Source organism: Ranitomeya variabilis, chromosome 6 (assembly GCF_051348905.1).
Source record: "Ranitomeya variabilis isolate aRanVar5 chromosome 6, aRanVar5.hap1, whole genome shotgun sequence".
Taxonomy (NCBI): Eukaryota; Metazoa; Chordata; class Amphibia; order Anura; family Dendrobatidae; genus Ranitomeya; species Ranitomeya variabilis.
In genome coordinates, this window is record NC_135237.1 from 316,403,329 (window position 1) to 316,427,797 (window position 24,469).

General features: G+C 43.2%; 1 protein-coding gene across 2 annotated transcripts in view; it reads left to right on the top strand.

The window, feature by feature from the left end:
* Positions 1-24,469, top strand: part of CDH20 (cadherin 20) — an 818,630-nt gene that overhangs the window by 665,256 nt on the left and 128,905 nt on the right. For both annotated transcript variants that reach the window (XM_077269730.1, XM_077269731.1), the window contains one exon: positions 17,307-17,658. In XM_077269730.1, coding sequence (XP_077125845.1) covers positions 17,428-17,658 — 231 coding nt within the window. In that variant the 5' untranslated portion in view covers positions 17,307-17,427. The remainder of the gene's footprint in view (positions 1-17,306; positions 17,659-24,469) is intronic.

A 24,469-nucleotide genomic window follows, 5' to 3' on the forward strand; every position in this document is an offset into this window, starting at 1 on the left:
ATGGCAAAATTCTAATTCATCAGCTCGCACATAACTTACCTGAAAAATTTAGAGCAAAGTTGTTCTCCAGACCACAGAACATAATTAACGTAACATGTCAAAAATTTTAGAAAGAAAAATAATACATCATTGCTCATCTGTTACAGCATCCCTGCTGGCTTAGGTGTTCAGCTATCCAATTCTCTGGACCTCTTCACTCCAGTGTCAGTGTTACAGTGCCAGTGTCTTCACTGTAGAACAGAACCTCCATCTGCAACAAGGCCTCAGTGGTCAGGGTGTGTCATCACATCACAACATTATGACATTACCATTACCTGCTGTCTTTAGTCAAGAACAGTGCTACAGGCCACAACCCAACCTCAGAGGTCACAGTGAGTTGTGACGCTGCAAAGTACCATGACTTCTAATGCCTAGTGTCTTTACTATAGATCAGGGCTTACGGCCACAACCAGGCCTCGAAGGTAATGGCTCATGGTGACGTTACGATGTTACAATGCACTGTGACCTTTGAGGCCTGGGCTTGCTCTTTAGAGCTTGAAGGAAAAAATACACAAACGTATGGGTACAACAGGTAAATTGGATACAGACATTGCTCATAATTGGTGTCAAACAAAAATGTATCAAGTTAACAGTCTTATTGTGAAGGATACCCTTTGGTGTGGATATGTCTGTCCAAAGAAATTAGGGGCCAATTCAGCAAACATTTTTTTCTGAAATTTTGACATAAAATGGTTTCAAATGTTGCAAAATTTGTGCACAAAGTATTGTTGTGATTTTTTTTTTTTACCTCTATGTCAGTCCCAACAAACTTTTTTGAAAACTGGGACTAGCCCCACGAAAATGGGGGAGTTGCTGTGTGCGGCCAGAAAATGTATGATAATTTACACCACAAAATTAGCAAAAATTTAAACTGGCTGGAGTACATTTCTGGTGGTGGCGCACGGCAACAGAAAAATACTTCAAATTCATTAAGAGGCATGACACATCCAGAAAACTCTTCACTAAGGCTGGCAAAGATATACATAATCACTGTACACGAACTGAAATCACTCACATCTAGTGTTGAGCGATACCGTCTGATACTTGAAAGTATCGGTATCGGAAAGTATCGGCCGATACCGGCAAAGTATCGGATCTAATCCGATACCGATACCCGATACCAATACAAGTCAATGGGACTCATGTATCGGACGGTATTCCTGATGGTTCCCAGGGTCTGAAGGAGAGGAAACTCTCCTTCAGGCCCTGGGAACCATATTAATGTGTAAAATAAAGAATTAAAATAAAAAATATTGCTATACTCACCTCTCCGACGCAGCCTGGACCTTACCGAGGGAACCGGCAGCGTTCTTTGCTTAAAATGCGCGCTTTTCCTTCCTTCCGTGACGTCACGGCTTCTGATTGGTCGCGTGCCGCCCATGTGGCCGCGACGCGACCAATCACAGCAAGCCGTGACGTAATTTTCAGGTCCTTCTAGGCATTCAGTATTTTAAAATTACGTTCCGGCTTTGTGATTGGTCGCGTCGCGGTCTGTCATGATTCTCAATGGCTAGAGAACATAGCCCAGCATATATAAGAACTAGCTCTTGGAAGATGGAATCTAAACTGACCATGAACTAAACCTGCCGCACAATTAACAGTGGCCGGGTAGCGTGCCTACGTTTTATCCCTAGACGCCCAGCGCCAGCCGGAGGACTAACTAATCCTAGCAGAGGAAAATACAGTCCTGGCTCACCTCTAGAGAAATTTCCCCAAAAGGCAGACAGAGGCCCCCACATATATTGGCGGTGATTTTAGATGAAATGACAAACGTAGTATGAAAATAGGTTTAGCAAAATCGAGGTCCGCTTACTAGATAGCAGGAAGACAGAAAGGGCACTTTCATGGTCAGCTGAAAACCCTATCAAAACACCATCCAGAAATTACTTTAAGACTCTAGTATTAACTCATAACACCAGAGTGGCAATTTCAGATCACAAGAGCTTTCCAGACACAGTAACGAAACAGCAGCTGTGAACTGGAACAAAATGCAAAAACAAACAAGGACGAAAGTCCAACTTAGCTGGGAGTTGTCTAGTAGCAGGAACATGCAAAGAAAGGCTTCTGATTACATTGTTGACCGGCATGAAACTGACAGAGGAGCAAGGTTATATAGAGACTCCCACATCCTGATGGGAACAGGTGAACAGAGAGGATGATGAACACAAGTTCAATTCCACCAGTGGCCACCGGGGGAGCCCAGAATCCAATTTCACAACAGTACCCCCCCCCTCAAGGAGGGGGCACCGAACCCTCACCAGAACCACCAGGGCGATCAGGATGAGCCCTATGAAAGGCACGGACAAGATCGGAGGCATGAACATCAGAGGCAGTCACCCAAGAATTATCCTCCTGACCGTATCCCTTCCATTTGACCAGATACTGGAGTTTCCGTCTGGAAACACGGGAGTCTAAGATCTTTTCCACAACGTACTCCAACTCACCCTCAACCAACACCGGAGCAGGAGGCTCAACGGAAGGCACAACCGGTACCTCATACCTGCGCAATAATGACCGATGAAAAACATTATGAATAGAAAAAGATGCAGGGAGGTCCAAACGGAAGGACACAGGGTTAAGAATCTCCAATATCTTGTACGGGCCGATGAACCGAGGCTTAAACTTAGGAGAAGAAACCCTCATAGGGACAAAACGAGAAGACAACCACACCAAGTCCCCAACACAAAGCCGAGGACCAACACGACGACGGCGGTTGGCAAAAAGCTGAGTCTTCTCCTGGGACAACTTCAAATTGTCCACTACCTGCCCCCAAATCTGATGCAACCTCTCCACCACAGCATCCACTCCAGGACAATCCGAAGATTCCACCTGACCGGAGGAAAATCGAGGATGAAACCCCGAATTACAGAAAAACGGGGATACCAAGGTGGCAGAGCTGGCCCGATTATTGAGGGCAAACTCCGCCAATGGCAAAAAAGCAACCCAATCATCCTGATCCGCAGACACAAAACACCTCAAATATGTCTCCAAGGTCTGATTAGTCCACTCGGTCTGGCCATTAGTCTGAGGATGGAAAGCAGACGAAAAAGACAAATCTATGCCCATCCTAGCACAGAATGCCCGCCAAAATCTAGACACGAATTGGGTCCCTCTGTCAGAAACGATATTCTCCGGAATACCATGCAAACGAACAACATTTTGAAAAAACAGAGGAACCAACTCGGAAGAAGAAGGCAACTTAGGCAAGGGAACCAAATGGACCATCTTAGAGAAACGGTCACACACCACCCAGATGACAGACATCTTCTGAGAAACAGGCAGATCCGAAATAAAATCCATCGAGATGTGCGTCCAAGGCCTCTTTGGAATAGGCAAGGGCAACAACAATCCACTAGCCCGAGAACAACAAGGCTTGGCCCGAGCACAAACGTCACAAGACTGCACAAAGCCTCGCACATCTCGTGACAGGGAAGGCCACCAGAAGGACCTTGCCACCAAATCCCTGGTACCAAAGATTCCAGGATGACCTGCCAATGCAGAAGAATGAACCTCAGAGATGACTCTACTGGTCCAATCATCAGGAACAAACAGTCTACCAGGTGGGCAACGATCCGGTCTATCCGCCTGAAACTCCTGCAAGGCCTGCCGCAGGTCTGGAGAAACGGCAGACAATATCACTCCATCCTTAAGGATACCTGTGGGCTCAGAATTACCAGGGGAGTCAGGCTCAAAACTCCTAGAAAGGGCATCCGCCTTAACATTCTTAGAACCCGGTAGGTATGACACCACAAAATTAAACCGAGAGAAAAACAACGACCAGCGCGCCTGTCTAGGATTCAGGCGCCTGGCAGACTCAAGGTAAATTAAATTTTTGTGGTCAGTCAATACCACCACCTGATGTCTGGCCCCCTCAAGCCAGTGACGCCACTCCTCAAAAGCCCACTTCATGGCCAAAAGCTCCCGATTCCCAACATCATAATTCCGCTCGGCGGGCGAAAATTTACGGGAAAAAAAAGCACAAGGTCTCATCACGGGGCAGTCGGAACTTCTCTGCGACAACACCGCCCCAGCTCCGATTTCAGAAGCGTCGACCTCAACCTGAAAAGGAAGAGCAACATCAGGCTGACGCAACACAGGGGCGGAAGAAAAGCGGCGCTTAAGCTCCCGAAAGGCCTTCACAGCATCAGGGGACCAATCAGCAACATCAGCACCCTTCTTAGTCAAATCACTCAATGGTTTAACAACATCAGAAAAACCAGCAATAAATCGACGATAAAAGTTAGCAAAGCCCAAAAATTTCTGAAGACTCTTAAGAGAAGAGGGTTGCGTCCAATCACAAATAGCCTGAACCTTGACAGGATCCATCTCGATGGAAGAGGGGGAAAAAATGTATCCCAAGAAGGAAATCTTTTGAACCCCAAAAACGCACTTAGAACCCTTCACACACAAGGAATTAGACCGCAAAACCTGAAAAACCCTCCTGACCTGCTGGACATGAGAGTCCCAGTCATCCGAAAAAATCAGAATATCATCCAGATACACAATCATAAATTTATCCAAATAATCGCGGAAAATGTCATGCATAAAGGACTGGAAGACTGAAGGGGCATTTGAAAGACCAAAAGGCATCACCAAATACTCAAAGTGGCCCTCGGGCGTATTAAATGCGGTTTTCCACTCATCCCCCTGCTTGATTCGCACCAAATTATACGCCCCACGGAGATCAATCTTAGAGAACCACTTGGCCCCCTTTATACGAGCAAACAAATCAGTCAGCAGTGGTAACGGATATTGATATTTAACCGTGATTTTATTCAAAAGCCGATAATCAATACACGGCCTCAAAGAGCCATCTTTCTTAGACACAAAGAAAAAACCGGCTCCTAAGGGAGATGACGAAGGACGAATATGTCCCTTTTCCAAGGACTCCTTTATATATTCTCGCATAGCAGCGTGTTCAGGCACAGACAGATTAAATAAACGACCCTTAGGGTATTTACTACCCGGAATCAAATCTATGGCACAATCGCACTCCCGGTGCGGAGGTAGTGAACCAAGCTTGGGTTCTTCAAAAACGTCACGATAGTCAGACAAGAATTCAGGAATCTCAGAGGGAATAGATGATGAAATGGAAACCAAAGGTACGTCCCCATGAGTCCCTTTACATCCCCAGCTTAACACAGACATAGCTTTCCAGTCGAGGACTGGGTTATGAGATTGCAGCCATGGCAATCCTAGCACCAAAACATCATGTAGATTATACAGCACCAGAAAGCGAATAATCTCCTGGTGATCCGGATTAATACGCATAGTTACTTGTGTCCAGTATTGTGGTTTATTACTAGCCAATGGGGTGGAGTCAATCCCCTTCAGAGGTATAGGAGCTTCCAAAGGCTCCAAATCATACCCACAGCGTTTGGCAAAGGACCAATCCATAAGACTCAAAGCGGCGCCAGAGTCGACATAGGCGTCCGCGGCAATAGATGATAAAGAACAAATCAGGGTCACAGATAGAATAAACTTAGACTGTAAAGTGCTAATTGAAACAGACTTGTCAAGCTTCTTAGTACGCTTAGAGCATGCTGATATAACATGAGTTGAATCACCACAATAGAAGCACAACCCATTTTTTCGTCTAAAATTCTGCCGCTCGCTTCTGGACAGAATTCTATCACATTGCATATTTTCTGGCGTCTCCTCAGTAGACACCGCCAAATGGTGCACAGGTTTGCGCTCCCGCAGACGCCTATCGATCTGAATAGCCATTGTCATGGACTCATTCAGACCCGCAGGCACAGGGAACCCCACCATAACATCCTTAATGGCATCAGAGAGACCTTCTCTGAAAATCGCCGCCAGGGCGCACTCATTCCACTGAGTAAGCACAGACCATTTACGGAATTTTTGGCAGTATATTTCAGCTTCATCTTGCCCCTGAGATAGGGACATCAAAGCTTTTTCCGCCTGAAGCTCTAAATGAGGTTCCTCATAAAGCAACCCCAAGGCCAGAAAAAACGCATCCACATTGAGCAACGCCGGATCCCCTGGTGTCAATGCAAAAGCCCAATCTTGAGGGTCGCCCCGGAGCAAGGAAATTACAATCCTGACCTGCTGTGCAGGATCTCCGGCAGAGCGAGACTTCAGGGACAAAAACAATTTGCAATTATTTTTAAAATTTTGAAAGCAAGATCTATTCCCTGAAAAAAATTCAGGCAAAGGAATTCTAGGTTCAGACATAGGTGCATGAACAACAAAATCTTGCAAATTTTGTACCTTCGTGGCGAGATTATTCAAACCTGTAGCTACACTCTGAAGATCCATTTCAAACAGGTGAACACAGAGCCATTCAAGGATTAGAAGGAGAGAAAGAGAGGAAGGCTGCAGTATAGGCAGACTAGCAAGTGATTCAATTATGAGCACACTCAGAACTAGAGAAAAAAAAAATAAAAAATTTCAGCAGACTTCTTTTTTCTCTCCTTTCTCAGCCAATAATTTAACCCTTTGCGGCCGGTCAAACTGTCATGATTCTCAATGGCTAGAGAACATAGCCCAGCATATATAAGAACTAGCTCTTGGAAGATGGAATCTAAACTGACCATGAACTAAACCTGCCACACAATTAACAGTGGCCGGGTAGCGTGCCTACGTTTTATCCCTAGACGCCCAGCGCCAGCCGGAGGACTAACTAATCCTAGCAGAGGAAAATACAGTCCTGGCTCACCTCTAGAGAAATTTCCCCAAAAGGCAGACAGAGGCCCCCACATATATTGGCGGTGATTTTAGATGAAATGACAAACGTAGTATGAAAATAGGTTTAGCAAAATCGAGGTCCGCTTACTAGATAGCAGGAAGACAGAAAGGGCACTTTCATGGTCAGCTGAAAACCCTATCAAAACACCATCCAGAAATTACTTTAAGACTCTAGTATTAACTCATAACACCAGAGTGGCAATTTCAGATCACAAGAGCTTTCCAGACACAGTAACGAAACAGCAGCTGTGAACTGGAACAAAATGCAAAAACAAACAAGGACGAAAGTCCAACTTAGCTGGGAGTTGTCTAGTAGCAGGAACATGCAAAGAAAGGCTTCTGATTACATTGTTGACCGGCATGAAACTGACAGAGGAGCAAGGTTATATAGAGACTCCCACATCCTGATGGGAACAGGTGAACAGAGAGGATGATGAACACAAGTTCAATTCCACCAGTGGCCACCGGGGGAGCCCATAATCCAATTTCACAACAGCGGTCACATGGGCGACGCGACCAATCACAAGCCGTGACGTCACGGGAGGCAGGAGACGCGCGCATTTTTAAAATTATGTCACGGCTTGTGATTGGTTGCGTGCCGCCCATGTGACCGCGACGCGACCAATCACAGCAAGCCGTGACGTAATTTCAGGTCCTGATGCCTATTTCTGCATTCAGGACCTGAAATTACGTCACGGCTTGCTGTGATTGGTCGCATCGCGGTCACATGGGCGGCACGCAACCAATCACAAGCCGCGACGTAATTTTAAAAATGCGCGCGTTTCCTGCCTCCCATGACATCACGGCTTGTGATTGGTCGCGTCGCCCATGTGACCGCGACGCGACCAATCACAAAGCCGGAACGTAATTTTAAAATACTGAATGCCTAGAAAGACCTGAAAATTACGTCACGGCTTGCTGTGATTGGTCGCGTCGCGGCCACATGGGCGGCACGCGACCAATCAGAAGCCGTGACGTCACGGAATGAAGGAAAAGCGCGCATTTTAAGCAAAGAACGCTGCCGGTTCCCTCGGTGAGGTCCAGGCTGCGTCGGAGAGGTGAGTATAGCAATATTTTTTATTTTAATTCTTTATTTTACACATTAATGTTGTATTTTACACATTAATGTTGTTTCGATACCGATACCCGATACCACAAAAGTATCGGATCTCGGTATCGGAATTCCGATACAGCAAATATCGGCCGATACCCGATACTTGTGGTATCGGAATGCTCAACACTACTCGCATCCCATTTGTCTTTCAGTGTGACAAATAATTGAATGCACACTAAAGCTTGAACCTCATAGGTAACCAATTACATTGGACATGCAGTTCAATCTGTGGACACTATGGTATAGAAGGAGATGCTGTGTGGAGTGGTGTATACAGTAGGTTTCTTGGAAAAGACTCAGCTTCACTTGTATTTTATTCACTAGTATCCATGGATTTTGTAAGCATAAAATACATATAAACAATAATAATTTAATTTCTATAGTACAAACATACTCCTCAGCACATTACAATTAAGAGGGTACTTGTGCAAACAATGTAAGATATTACAGAGTAATACATATTACTACAATTTAAAGAGTAAGGGCCCTATTCACAAGTTTACAATCTATAAGAAAATAGGAAAGGCACAAGAGGTTAACAGTGCTTGTCACTAGTGTTGAGCGATACCGTCCGATACTTGAAAGTATCGGTATCGGAAAGTATCGGCCGATACCGGCAAAGTATCGGATCCAATCCGATACCGATACCCGATACCAATACAAGTCAATGGGACTCAAGTATCGGACGGTATTCCTGATGGTTCCCAGGGTCTGAAGGAGAGGAAACTCTCCTTCAGGCCCTGGGAACCATATTAATGTGTAAAATAAAGAATTAAAATAAAAAATATTGCTATACTCACCTCTCCGACGCAGCCTGGAGCTTACCGAGGGAACCGGCAGCGTTGTTTGCTTAAAATTCGCGCGTTTCCTTCCTTACGTGAAGTCCCGGCTTGTGATTGGTCGCGTGCCGCCCATGTGGCCGCGACGCGACCAATCACAGCAAGCCGTGACGTAATTTCAGGTCCTTCAGGATTTTAAAATTACGTTCCGGCTTTGTGATTGGTCGCGTCGCCCATGTGACCGCGACGCAACCAATCACAAAGCCGGAACGTAATTTTAAAATCCTGAAGGACCTAAAATTACGTCACGGCTTGCTGTGATTGGTCACGTCGCGGCCACATGGGCGATGTGACCAATCACAAGCCGTGACGTCACGGGAGGCAGGACAAGCGCGCATTTTAAAATGCGCGCGTGTCCAGCCTCCCGTGACGTCACGGCTTGTGATTGGTCGCGTCGCCCATGTGACCGCGACGCGACCATCACAAAGCCGGAACGTAATTTTAAAATCCTGAAGGACCTGAAATTACGTCACGGCTTGCTGTGATTGGTCGCGTCGCGGCCACATGGGCGGCACGCGACCAATCACAAGCCGGGACTGTTGTGAATTTGCTTTTTGCTCCCTCTAGTGGTTACTAGTTTTTTGACTCTGGTTTTTCTGTCATTCCTTTTATCCGCACCTGGGTCGTTAGTTAAGGGTGTTGCTATTTAAGCTCCCTGGACCTTCAGTTCAATGCCTGGCAACGTAGTTATCAGAGCTAGTCTGCTGTGCTCTTGTCTACTGATCCTGGTTCCAGTTATATCAGCTAAGTCCGCTTTTTGCTTTTTGCTATTTTGTTTTGGTTTTGTATTTTTGTCCAGCTTGTTCCAAATATATATCCTGACCTTTGCTGGAAGCTCTAGGGGGCTGGTGTTCTCCCCCCGGACCGTTAGACGGTTCGGGGGTTCTTGAATTTCCAGTGTGGATTTTGATAGGGTTTTTGTTGACCATATAAGTTACCTTTCTTTATTCTGCTATCAGTAAGCGGGCCTCTCTGTGCTAAACCTGGTTCATTTCTGTGTTTGTCATTTCCTCTTACCTCACCGTTATTATTTGTGTGGGGCTTCTATCCAGCTTTGGGGTCCCCTTCTCTGGAGGCAAGAAAGGTCTTTTGTTTTCCTCTACTAGGGGTAGCTAGATTCTCCGGCTGGAGCGTGTCATCTAGAATCAACGTAGGAATGATCCCCGGCTACTTCTAGTGTTGGCGTTAGGAGTAGATATATGGTCAACCCAGTTACCACTGCCCTATGAGCTGGATTTTTGTATTCTGCAGACTTCCACGTTCCTCTGAGACCCTCGCCATTGGGGTCATAACAGTTTGCCAGGCCAGTATTAAATGTTTAATGCATTGCAGAAGAGGGATTATAAGAAAGAAGATTCTGAGTTTTTTTTTTTTTTTTTCTTCTTCCCCTTTACCTCAGAGTGGCTATGCTTGCTGCAGACATGAATGTCCAGACCTTGATTACAAGTGTGGACCAGCTGGCTACTCGTGTGCAGGGCATACAAGACTATGTTATCAGTAATCCTAGGTCAGAACCTAAAATACCGATTCCTGAACTGTTTTCCGAGACAGGCTTAAGTTTAGGAATTTTGTGAATAATTGTAAATTGTTTTTGTCCCTGAGACCCTGTTCATCTGGAGACTCTGCTCAGCAAGTAAAAATTGTTATTTCGTTCTTACGGGGCGACCCTCAGGATTGGGCTTTTTCGCTGGCGCCAGGAGATCCGGCATTGGCTGATATTAATGCGTTTTTTCTGGCGCTCGGTTTACTTTATGAGGAACCCAATCTTGAGATTCAGGCAGAAAAGGCCTTGCTGGCTATGTCTCAGGGGCAGGACGAGGCTGAAGTGTACTGCCAAAAATTTCGGAAATGGTCCGTGCTGACACATTGGAACGAGTGTGCACTGGCCGCTAATTTTAGAAATGGCCTTTCTGAAGCCATTAAGAATGTTATGGTGGGTTTTCCCATTCCCACAGGTCTGAATGATACTATGGCACTGGCTATTCAAATTGACTGGCGGTTGCGGGAGCGCAAAACCGCAAATTCCCTCATGGTGTTGTCTGAACAGACACCTAATTCGGTGCAATGTGATAGAAAAATCGCAAATTCCATCATGGTGTTGTCTGAACAGACACCTGATTTAATGCAATGTGATAGAATCCTGACTAGAAATGAGCGGAAAATTCATAGACGCCGGAATGGCTTATGCTACTACTGTGGTGATTCTACACATATTATCTCAGCATGCTCTAAACGTATAGCTAAGGTTGTTAGTCCTGTCACCGTTGGTAATTTGCAACCTAAATTTATTCTGTCTGTAACTTTGATTTGCTCACTGTCGTCTTTTCCTGTCATGGCGTTTGTAGATTCAGGTGCTGCCCTGAGTCTTATGGATCTGTCATTTGCTAAGCACTGTGGTTTTACTCTTGAACCATTAGAAAATCCTATTCCTCTTAGGGGTATTGATGCTACGCCATTGGCAGCAAATAAACCGCAGTATTGGACACAGGTTACCATGTGCATGACTCCTGAACACCGCGAGGTGATACGTTTCCTGGTTTTACATAAAATGCATGATTTGGTTGTTTTAGGGCTGCCATGGTTACAGACCCATAATCCAGTCCTGGACTGGAAGGCTATGTCAGTCTCAAGTTGGGGCTGTCGTGGTATTCATGGGGATTCCCTGCCTGTGTCTATTGCTTCTTCTACGCCTTCGGAAGTTCCGGAGTATTTGTCTGATTATCAGGATGTCTTCAGTGAGTCTGAGTCCAGTGCACTGCCTCCTCATAGGGACTGTGACTGTGCTATAGATTTGATCCCAGGCAGTAAATTTCCTAAGGGAAGACTGTTTAATCTGTCGGTACCTGAACATACCGCTATGCGTTCATATATCAAGGAGTCTCTAGAGAAAGGACATATTCGTCCGTCTTCTTCCCCTCTTGGTGCGGGATTCTTTTTTGTGGCAAAAAAGGACGGATCTTTGAGACCTTGTATTGATTATCGGCTTTTAAATAAGATCACTGTCAAATTTCAGTATCCTTTACCGCTGTTGTCTGACTTGTTTGCCCGGATTTAAGGTGCCAAGTGGTTCACCAAGATAGATCTTCGTGGTGCGTACAACCTTGTGCGCATTAAGCAAGGTGATGAATGGAAAACCGCATTCAATACGCCCGAAGGTCATTTTGAGTACTTGGTGATGCCTTTTGGGCTCTCCAATGCGCCTTCAGTTTTTCAGTCCTTTATGCATGACATTTTCCGGAAGTATCTGGATAAATTTTTGATTGTTTATCTGGATGATATTTTGGTTTTTTCTGATAATTGGGATTCGCATGTGGAGCAGGTCAGGTTGGTCTTTAAAATTTTGCGTGAAAATTCTTTGTTTGTCAAGGGCTCAAAGTGTCTCTTTGGTGTACAGAAGGTTCCCTTTTTGGGGTTCATTTTTTCCCCTTCTGCTGTGGAGATGGACCCAGTCAAGGTCCGAGCTATTCTTGATTGGACTCAGCCCTCGTCAGTTAAGAGTCTACAGAAGTTCTTGGGTTTCGCTAACTTCTACCGTCGTTTTATCGCTAATTTTTCTAGCATTGTGAAACCTTTGACGGATATGACCAAGAAGGGCTCCGATGTAGCTAACTGGGCTCCTGCTGCCGTGGAGGCTTTCCAGGAGTTGAAACGCCGGTTTACTTCGGCGCCTGTTTTGTGCCAGCCCGATGTCTCACTTCCCTTTCAGGTTGAGGTGGATGCTTCAGAGATTGGAGCAGGGGCCGTTTTGTCGCAGAGAGGCCCTGGTTGCTCTGTTATGAAACCTTGTGCCTTTTTCTCTAGGAAGTTTTCGCCTGCCGAGCGAAATTATGATGTGGGCAATCGGGAGTTGTTGGCCATGAAATGGGCATTTGAGGAGTGGCGTCATTGGCTCGAGGGTGCTAAGCATCGTGTGGTGGTCTTGACTGATCACAAAAATCTGATGTATCTCGAGTCTGCTAAACGCCTTAATCCGAGACAGGCCCGCTGGTCATTGTTTTTCTCCCGCTTTGATTTTGTTGTCTCGTATTTACCAGGTTCAAAGAATGTGAAGGCCGATGCTCTTTCTAGGAGCTTTGTGCCTGATGCTCCTGGAGTCGCTGATCCTGTTGGTATTCTTAAAGATGGAGTTATCTTGTCAGCTATTTCTCCGGATCTGCGACGTGTGTTGCAGAGATTTCAGGCTGATAGGCCTGAGTCTTGTCCACCTGACAGACTGTTTGTCCCGGATAAGTGGACCAGCAGAGTCATTTCCGAGGTTCATTCCTCGGTGTTGGCAGGTCACCCGGGAATTTTTGGCACCAGAGATCTGGTGGCCAGGTCCTTTTGGTGGCCTTCCTTGTCAAGGGATGTGCGGTCATTTGTGCAGTCCTGTGGGACTTGTGCTCGAGCTAAGCCTTGCTGTTCTCGTGCCAGCGGTTTGCTCTTGCCCTTGCCTGTCCCGAAGAGACCTTGGACACATATCTCCATGGATTTCATTTCTGATCTTCCGCTATCCCAGGGCATGTCCGTTATCTGGGTGATATGTGATCGCTTCTCAAAGATGGTCCATTTGGTTCCTTTGCCTAAGCTGCCTTCCTCTTCCGATCTGGTTCCTGTGTTTTTCCAGAACGTGGTTCGTTTGCACGGCATCCCTGAGAATATTGTGTCAGACAGAGGATCCCAGTTCGTTTCCAGATTCTGGCGATCCTTTTGTAGTAGGATGGGCATTGATTTGTCGTTTTCGTCTGCTTTCCATCCTCAGACTAATGGACAGACGGAGCGAACCAATCAGACTTTGGAGGCTTATTTGAGGTGTTTTGTCTCTGCTGATCAGGACGATTGGGTGACATTCTTGCCGTTGGCTGAGTTTGCCCTTAATAATCGGGCTAGTTCCGCCACCTTGGTTTCGCCTTTTTTCTGCAACTCTGGTTTCCATCCTCGCTTTTCTTCGGGTCATGTGGAGCCTTCTGACTGTCCTGGGGTGGATTCTGTGGTGGATAGGTTGCAGCGGATCTGGAATCATGTGGTGGACAACTTGAAGTTGTCACAGGAGAGGGCTCAGCGCTTTGCCAACCGCCGCCGCGGTGTGGGTCCCCGACTACGCGTTGGGGATTTGGTATGGCTTTCTTCCCGCTTTGTTCCTATGAAGGTCTCCTCTCCCAAATTTAAACCTCGTTTTATTGGGCCTTACAAGATATTGGAAATCCTTAATCCTGTATCTTTTCGTCTGGATCTTCCTGTGTCGTTTGCTATTCACAATGTATTTCATAGGTCCTTGTTGCGGCGGTACATTGTGCCTATAGTTCCTTCTGCTGAGCCTCCTGCTCCGGTGTTGGTTGAGGGCGAGTTGGAGTACGTGGTGGAGAAGATCTTGGATTCTCGCCTCTCCAGGCGGAGGCTTCAGTACCTGGTCAAGTGGAAGGGCTATGGTCAGGAGGATAATTCCTGGGTGGTCGCCTCTGATGTTCATGCGGCCGATTTAGTTCGTGCCTTTCATGCCGCTCATCCTGATCGCCCTGGTGGTCGTGGTGAGGGTTCGGTGACCCCTCACTAAGGGGGGGGTACTGTTGTGAATTTGCTTTTTGCTCCCTCTAGTGGTTACTAGTTTTTTGACTCTGGTTTTTCTGTCATTCCTTTTATCCGCACCTGGGTCGTTAGTTAAGGGTGTTGCTATTTAAGCTCCCTGGACCTTCAGTTCAATGCCTGGCAACGTAGTTATCAGAGCTAGTCTGCTGTGCTCTTGTCTACTGATCCTGGTTCCAGTTATATCAGCTAAGTCCGCTTTTTGCTTTTTGCTATTTTGTTTTGGTTTTGTATTTTTGTCCAGCTTGTTCCAAATATATATCCTGACCTTTGCTGGAAGCTCTAGGGGGCTGGTGTTCTCCCCCCGGACCGTTAGACGGTTCGGGGGTTCTTGAATTTCCAGTGTGGATTTTGATAGGGTTTTTGTTGACCATATAAGTTACCTTTCTTTATTCTGCTATCAGTAAGCGGGCCTCTCTGTGCTAAACCTGGTTCATTTCTGTGTTTGTCATTTCCTCTTACCTCACCGTTATTATTTGTGGGGGGCTTCTATCCAGCTTTGGGGTCCCCTTCTCTGGAGGCAAGAAAGGTCTTTTGTTTTCCTCTACTAGGGGTAGCTAGATTCTCCGGCTGGAGCGTGTCATCTAGAATCAACGTAGGAATGATCCCCGGCTACTTCTAGTGTTGGCGTTAGGAGTAGATATATGGTCAACCCAGTTACCACTGCCCTATGAGCTGGATTTTTGTATTCTGCAGACTTCCACGTTCCTCTGAGACCCTCGCCATTGGGGTCATAACACGGGACTTCACGTAAGGAAGGAAACGCGCGAATTTTAAGCAAACAACGCTGCCGGTTCCCTCGGTGAGGTCCAGGCTGCGTCGGAGAGGTGAGTATAGCAATATTTTTTATTTTAATTCTTTCTTTTACACATTAATGTTGTTTCGATACCGATACCCGATACCACAAAAATATCGGATCTCGGTATCGGAATTCCGATACAGCAAATATCGGCCGATACCCGATACTTGCGGTATCGGAATGCTCAACACTACTTGTCACATATGATCCAGCCATCATAATAGGAAATAGGAGTATTCAAGTAAAGCTGCACAAATAAGCCTTCATCCTGTACAAAGTGCTACTGAGTGCATTGAGGGCAAAGAAGCAGATGATATTAATAAGGACCAGACTCTAAGGTAAATTTAGTAAACAAGAACATGGACCAGTTAGACTAGTCAGGTGTTGTGATAGGCCAGTTTAAAATGATGTGTTCTTAGGGCACCCTTAAAACTGTGGATACTGGGAAATAATCAGATTGTCTGGGATAATTTACTCCAGATGACTAGAAAAGGCATAAAGATGGGAGTAGGAGGTTTGGATTATGGAGGACATTGGTCTTAGATCATTAACAGAATGAAAAACACCAAAAGGGTATTGCAAGACGGTGAGGACAGAGATCAAAGACGGTGCAGAACTGTGGATAGCTTTGTGGGTGAGTGTGATAAGTTTATGTTGTTTTCTGTAGCAGATGGGCAACCAGTGCAATGACTGACATAGGGTTGAGGCACTGGTGTAGTCGCTGGAAAATATGACCCTGACTGCTGCATTCAGAATAGACTGGAAAAAGGAAAGCTTAGTAAGAGGGAGTCGGATATATGACATGCATTTTTACATTTACATGTATTTCACACAGGGAAGACTGTCAATCATTGCATAGGATCATCCACTGGACTCATGTGCTTACGAACACCAGGGATTTCAGTAAGCAAAACGCAAGTTATACTGAAATTGTCTTACAAAAATATGTATCAATCTGATCAACTGCTCCTGCTCTACAGTATATTATTCTGTCTGCAGAACAGTAACCATTTTCAACATGACAGGTTCCCTTTAATATTATTTTCTGTTATTTGCAGTGCAGCTGTATTGAATTCTTTAGAAGTGGGAATTAAAGGGAAATTGTATACCTAATGCCTTTCTTGGAGACATGCAGCTGTTCAGTTGCTGCCAATAAATTAAAGTACAAAAAAAAGTTGTAAAATGTATTGCCACTAAGTTGCCAAATCATAAATAAACATTGCTATAATTGCTTGTGCGAGCCAGATGGAGAGAGGACAAGAGAGGAAGCAGAAGGAGAATTGACTTAAGGGCCTTTAAACTGAGCATCGCAACGCTATTGCTATAAAAGATGATCAGAGTGTTTTGACAGAGTAACTTGAGCGCAATGCCACCTCATTAAGTTTCACAAAACTGAGAAAGAAAAAGTTTCCCTCCTCAATAGCTCCAAGTGAGGTCACCGGCTAATCTGACTTCAAGACGACAAAAGACCCTTGACTGATGAGAGAGCTTCCTGCATTGGAGGTCGACATTCCTTTACCTAAACAAGGCTTTCAGACTAAAGAAAGAAAACCTGTTCGTCTGACTGGCACAATATCGTACAATGGCATATGACTGTCAAACCCCCAATCTCCCATGTGGATCACATAATGATTAACTGACCATTCAGATCTGGGCTGTGTCCCTGCATTATCTGTACGGATGCACGTCTCCGGAAAACTGCGATTCATGTGACATTCAATGCCACAGCAAGCGGAAAATAGTAATTAAGGTCAGGAATGATACAGATTTGCCATAAAAATAACCGCTATATGCTTTTGTGTCTCAACAAAATATATATTTAGAAAAAAGAAAAAAAAAAAAGCAGATGCCCTTGGAAATTGCTTGGTAGGTATTCTATTTTCTGGAAGCGAATGCTTATATTCAGCAGTTTCAAAGGGCTTCTCAGATCATAAATACTGTATTTGTGAGAGCACGCTGTTAACTCCAGCAAATCAATAATACAGTGGAACCCTGTTGTAATCAAAGTAAGCAAAGTGAAGTAATCCTCCCCACTAACTACAACCCCCAGTGTGCCTGTGTCCAAAGGTACTTTGTTGTATATAGGAAGATAACAGGCCTCTTTGTTCCTAAACATACTGTTCATATTTTATTATCATGCTACCCATGCGAAAGACTCTGCATTTTGTAGCAGAAAATATCATTATTTCCACTGATGATATCATTTGACTTTATTCTACTTTATTCTTTCTCAACTTCTTAGGTATCTGCTGTTAGGACTACTTTCAAAGACAAAGGATCAAACAACTTTTTCCTACTGTATTTATTTGATATCGACTTGTACCGCACTTTTATTAATTAAAACTAAAAGAGATCACAAGAGAATGCGACATTTGAAGAATTATCCCGGACAAGGCGTCTACATTTACTACATGATGTTGTTGGACTTGACAAATGGAGTTTTTGGCTCTTCCACTCATCATCTAATCAGAGAATTGGATGATAAATCCCTGAATAAACAGTTGCAGCACAATCGGCTGAAGAGAAGCTGGGTGTGGAACCAGTTCTTTGTTTTGGAGGAATACACGGGAACAGACCCTCTCTATGTTGGAAAGGTAAGACGCTCGAAAGAGCATAAAAAAAAAAGATGTGGAAAACACACTTCTCTACTGTGGGACAATGGTCCTGTACTGCAGTAATTTATGGCACCTATATTGGTGTCACCTTGAGATATCTGGAAAGCGTTTTAACTGCTTTACATCCAATGAATGAATACAAATCTTGCATTAACTAGGCAGCTCCCTATATTAAGGTGCCAACACATCAAATGTTCCATAAAGTGACAAGCTATTATAGTTTTACAGCTATTCCAGTAGTGAATGATGATAATCCCACCTCTGAATAAATTCATTATCCGGTTGTTTTGTCCTTCCACAATTCCATGCCCTGAAGCACAGACCAGGCACAGTGCCTTCTCTGCATGACGTACAGCATATAGAGCTAACCTGCTTTTACAGTGTTACCCAGGGTCTGTGGGAAGCTCAGAAAATGACTTACATTTTAAATCAGGTTTTTTTTATGTAAGATGTATTTTTTTTAATTTTTGGGGGGCCAATTTTTTTTTTTCCATATCACAATCTGAATTAAAAATAAAAATTAGACATCTTAGAATTTTCACGTTGTCCACTGGTGCCTTTTTAGACCATAACTTCCTGTTGTTTCAGGTTCCTAACCAAAATTAACAGAACCTGACACTATCGTTTGCACTCAAGTATCTAATGAGCTTGTGCAAAGGTCATTGTGAAACGAGTGGAGCAGGGACAGCTGTGACATCGCCTATTGTGAAAGGTGGACCCTGTGTCCTCACCTGTCACTGTAATCCTGCCTCTGATGATAAGGAGTTTGCTGAAAACTCTTCCTGAAAGTATGAATCAGAGTGGACAGTGTTAAAATTGCAAGATTATTATTATTATTATTATTATTATTATATAAAGATATGCAAAAAAAGACTAAATGAATATAAAACAGATTTAAATGATAATTTTGTGATGATTGCTTCCCTCTAATTATGTCCCAATGAACACTGTAATAATGTCACCCACCATCTGGTATCTATAGAGGTGATAGCGATGACCAATCATATATTGGAAGCACTGCCTTGCCTTAGTCTCTCTCATTTACAGCTTATACAAACCATTAGATCAAGGACTCAGTACATTATAGTATAAGAACTTTATGCCTTGATAATTTGAAGTGTTCAAAAATTACCTGACACACAGTCACCCTTTAAATTAAAGGGGTTCCTCACCACTATTACTACACATTAATCGGTCCCTTGTGTTTTAAGAAAAAAAATTATATTCAATATAATGAACAATGCCAATTCTATAGTCTGTCTGAAGATTCTGCAGTAATGTAAAGGCTGCAGCCAATCAGCAGATACTCATTGGCTGCAGCAGTCACAGGTTACAGAAAATGGCACCACACTGCCGGGTTTGGTATTATTTTATTAAATAATGTACTTTTACATGGAATCGGTCACCTGGTTTTTGCTACCTCATCTGAGAGCAGCATGATGTAGAGGAAGAGGCCCTGAATCCAGTGAAGTATCACTTGCTTTACTTGGTGCTGCAGTTTTGGTTTAAAACTGTTTCAGATGCTGCAGATTTAGCATGGGTTAGAATTCTGAGCTCTGTATAACCCCGCCCACACTACTGATTGGTGTGTTTTCTGTGTACACTGTGCATAAGCAGAAAGCTACCAATCAGTGGTGGGGGAGTGGTTAGACTACCTGGCAGCTGGCCCAGTAGTCCTCTAGTGATAATCTCCTGCTGATTTTATAATAACTTACTAAGCAGCCGAGTAAGTGACACATCACTGAAAACACGGTCTTTACCCCTACATTATTCTACTCTCAGATTTGGTAACAGATTCCCTTTAAGGGTTTGCACGAGGTTAAGAAAGGAATCTTTGTTTTCCAAATGTTGGGTCATTCTAGTCGATGGCCTATGTCTAGTGCTGTCGCTCATCAACATTCACTTTAAGGCCTGTTCACATGTTCACTATTTAGTCAGTATTTTACGTCAGTATCTGTAAGCCGAAAACCTAAATAGGTGTAAAACGCAGATGTGGTGCACTGTGAACGTGGCCTAGTGGGTGAAGCTGCAACATCAGCCGGTGAACACCATCCTAGTAAATTTTTTACTTCTACTCTTGTTCCCTTTTCGAGACCATTAACCCCATCCCATTTCAGCCCATTATACAGAACATTTACATAGATAATTAAAAAAAATGGACTGAGGTTAAACTTCTAGGAAAATGGTTTGGTGTGTCACGCCAGTGGTTAATGAGCCATCTTCTCTATGTCCTGCCATGGCCGACTCAACAGTCAGTGTTGGTACGATGGAAGCAAGTCAATGGTCATGATCACTATCCTTTGGTAGATGTCCCATGCTCTACAATTGGTTCGTATAAGACCAGTTATACCGCATTTGTGATGAATGATTGCTTAGATTTCGCATAAAGAAATGTTTCCTTAGTGCATCATATACACCGTGATTCCCCAGTATAACGATGCAATTATAGTGTCTTCTTCGGAGGCTCCACAATGTCTTATGGTATGCAGCAGTGGCTATAGTTTCAGGCTATTTGTATATGACAGTTGCTAATTACAACCGTGGTAATTTCAAACTAGTGAAATGTCAGCGTAGTTCCTCTTGTAATAATGAAGATGTTTCCAGCAGAGAAGGATTAATTTGTTGGTTTACTTTGTGAAAGGCGATTTTTTTTTTTCCTGAGCGCATAAATTAATGAAAAAAAATTCAGCTTTGTATTTCTTAGCGTGTTGTTTAGAAACGGATCTTAATCATTGCAACACGCTAATTAAAACCTTCACTTAATAAGCCACACACCACAGAAGGAAGCATTGTTCTCTGGGTAATTTCAAGTGACTACCCAAAATGCCAGCCGAAAGAAGTGACAGCAGAGACGTTTACTAGGCCGACACCGCTGCACCTGCTGCTTTGTTCAAGTGCAATGGCGTACATGATCTGTTCCTTACTGTCCTGGACAGATTCTGTACCAAGAATGTTGTAGATTTTAAATAAATCACTGTTTTGTTCCTTTAGGGTTGAAAAAGTGTATTTGTACAAAACTGGTTCAGGATGTGCACAGATGTGTTCATCCCAACCACTCCCCAAATTTTCTTAAGAACTATCATTTCTTATTAAACAAATTGAAGAAATTATTGTAACATACCAGGAAAATCCTTGACAGACTGCAATTCACATCATTACCACTGGGTGGCCTCATATAGACACATATAGTGTAAACATATCCCAACAGAGTACTGGAAAAGCATATTTTTGTGAAAGCTAGTCATGTCTCATCTCTTATCTCAGAATCGGCCAAAAGGAAAGGTACAAAAGATCACAGCTATACAGTCTTACCTCTTTTTTATGTACTGTAGTTAAAAGGTTTTTTTTTTATTATTTGGAAATAGCCTGTCATTTAGTTCATCCCTGGGATCCAGCTTTATTAACATTTCTTAAAGGAGTGGTCCGAAACTAATTTATTTTAATTCTAAATGTCTGTCTGTTTAATGTCATAAGCTAATTTCTTTTCCAATATATTTAGAAATGAGATGCGCTGGAATTCTCAAATGAAGAATCTCATACATGATTCAGTAAAAAAAAAATAAAGCAATTAGATAGCATAGTGTGGAAACAATAGGGACTTTTTAATTATAGTATATCGATAGGGCAGCATGGTGGCTCAGTGGTTAGCACTGCAGCCTTGCAGCGCTAGGGTCCTGGGTTCAAATCTCACCAAGGGCAACATCTGCAAGGAGATATGCTCCCCGTGTTTGTGTGGGTTTCCTCTGGGTTCTCAGGTTTCCTCCGACGCTCCAAAGACCTACTGATACTGAATTTAGATTGTGAGCCCCATCGAGGACAGCGATGATAATATGTGCAAATTGTAAAGCGCTATGGAATATGTTAGCGCTATATAAAAATAAAGATTATTATTATTAGAAAAGAGATTTAGATTATGTCATTAAAAAACAGACATTTAGAATTAAAATAAATGTTAGTTTCAGACCATCTTTTTTGGACCAGCAACAGAGCGCACTGTCAGTGTGCATTGTAAAGAACAAATTCTGCAAACAGAGACCAGCCCTGCTACTGCATCTGTTGTCACTTATGGAGGCGAGGCAGGTTGATTCCTGCAGGATTTTCTTCTTACAATGCGCACTGACAATACGCTCTCTTGCTGGTCCATCACTTCAGATCGGAGCCGGCGACCGAGTGCACTGTTATTGTGCATTAAAGAGAATATTGTACAATGAAAAGATCCTACTGAACATACATCGGAATTGACCACCAATGCATGCTTAGTAGAGCAGGGACTAGCCCAGCCCTGAAATGCCAGTCATTATTGATGCTTCATATCAGGCTGGGAGCAGAGGCTGTGGCAGTGACCACAGCCTCTACCCCTTCAGTAGTGTTGGAACGATAGTGACTTTTTAATTAAAGTATATCAGGAAAGAGATAAGATTATGACATTAAATAGACAGACATTTAGGATTAAAATAAATTTTTGTTTCGGGCTAACCTTTTATTCAATTGTCACACCAAGGAGGAGCAGTGACAAACATATATTTCTCCTGCAGTGGTCAACCGAGAAGACATTCTAGGCAGTCTGATATTTCAAAAGTTCATTTTTAGTGCCTAACGCCCACCAGACTTAGATGCAGAATTTAATGTTGTAAAATCATTTTTTTCTTGCAGTACAACTCTAGAAATATCAATAAATGAATATACATTTCACAAAAGCATAAAGCTATGATGATCTAATAGCAGAGGGATCTAAAAAACATCAAGGACTTCATTCTTCCACTGCCCCCACAGGCCCTGCACTAGACACAGCACATTGTACCAATGTTTCTTGGAGCGTTTGTGTAACTGTGACCCTCATAGACATGTGAACATATGTCTTAAAAGCATATATTTCATCCTTTTTTTCTGTGACCTTCAAAAAAAAGCATGCACTAAAATAGGGAACTAATTAAATATGCTGCATGTTAAAAAGTTCAAGCTATTTATGACTAATGTTCCTTTTTTCACATTTAAGTGCCTATATTACTAATAATGTATTATTAGTGAGACTTTCAGTTGGTAAATTACCTGCATATTTTTTATTTAAAACTAATTACCTATCTGATAAATAAATTATAATATATAATAAGAATTTTTGTTTTTTTAGCTTGATTCTATTCCCATTATTTGTTTAATTATATGGCGAAAGCCAATATTTTGCAGTAATTGTGTTCATAAGATTCATGCAATCAGCCAAATTCCTCCCATGCCTTTTAAGTGGGAATATGACTAGAATACATTGTTGATAAAAATGCAAGAAAAATGTTAATGTTGCTATTTTACTTATTGCTAATATTTAAAGAGAATATTTCATTTGCTATAAATACAGGTGCTTCTCACAAAATTAGAATATCAAAAAGGTAATATATTTCAGTTCTTCAATACAAAAAGTGAAACTTATATATTATATAGATCTGCAAATTGCCTCTTCAGAGAAAAAGAGGATTTGAATGCTATAGCGCCAGCTATTGGAAGTAGTGATCCTACAAGTCACAATCAACCCGAGTCTTGCAATATGACTTAGACATATATTATATAGAGTCATTACAAATAGAGTGATCTATTTCAAGTGTTTTTTTTCTGTTAATGTTGATCATTACAGACTTACAGACAGAGCTTAGAGAAAATGAAAACCCAAAAGTCATTATCTCAGTAAATTAGAATACTTTATAACACCAGCATGAAAAATGATTTTAAAATGATGGCCTACTGAAATGTATGTTCAGTCAATGCACTCAATATTTGGTCAGGGCTCCTTTTGCATCAATTATTGCATCAATGTAGCGTGACATGGAGGCGATCAGCCTGTGGCACTGCTGAGGTGTTATGGAAGCCCAGGTTGCTTTGATAGCAGCCTTCAGCTCATCTGCATTGTTGGGTCTGGTGTCTCTCATCTCTTCCTCTTCACAATAACCCATAGATGCTTTATGGGGTTAAGGTCAGGCGAGTTTGCTGGACAATCAAGCACAGTGATACTGTTGTTTTTTAACCAGTTATTGATACGTTTGTCAGTGTGGACAGATGCCAAGTCCTGCTGGAGAATGGAATTTCCATCTCCAAAAAGCTTGTCGGCAGAGGGAAGCAAGAAGTGCTCTAAAAATTTCCTGGTAGATGGCTGCTCTGACTTTGGTCTTCATAAAACACAGTGGACCTACACCAACAGATGACATGGATCCCCAAACCATCACTGATTGTGGAAACTTCACACTACATCTCAAGCAGCTTGGATTGTGGCCTCTCCACTCTTCCTCCAGTCTCTGGGACCTTGGTTTCCAAATGAAATACAAAATTTACTTTAATCTGAAAACAACACCTTGGACCACTGAGCAACGGTCCAGTTCTTTTTCTCCTTGGCCCAGGTAAGACGCTTCTGGCGTTGTCTTATTGGTCATGAGTGACTTGACACAAGGAATGCGACACTTGTAGCCCATGTCCTGGATACGTCTGTGAGTGGTGGCTCTTGAAGCAATGACTCCAGCAGAAGTCCACTCCTTGTGAATCTCTACCAAATTTTTGAATGGCCTTTTCATAACAATCGTTTCAAGGCTGCGGTTATCCGGTTGCTTGTGCACCTGTTTCTACCACACTTTTTCCTTCCACTCAACTTTCCATTAATATACTTGGATACAGCACTCTGTGAACAGCCAGCTTCTTTGCAATTACCTTTTGTGTCTTACCCTCCTTGTGGAGTGTGTCAATGACTGCCTTCTGGACATCTGTCAAGTCAGCAGTCTTCTGTATGATTGTGGAGCCTATTGAAACAGACTAA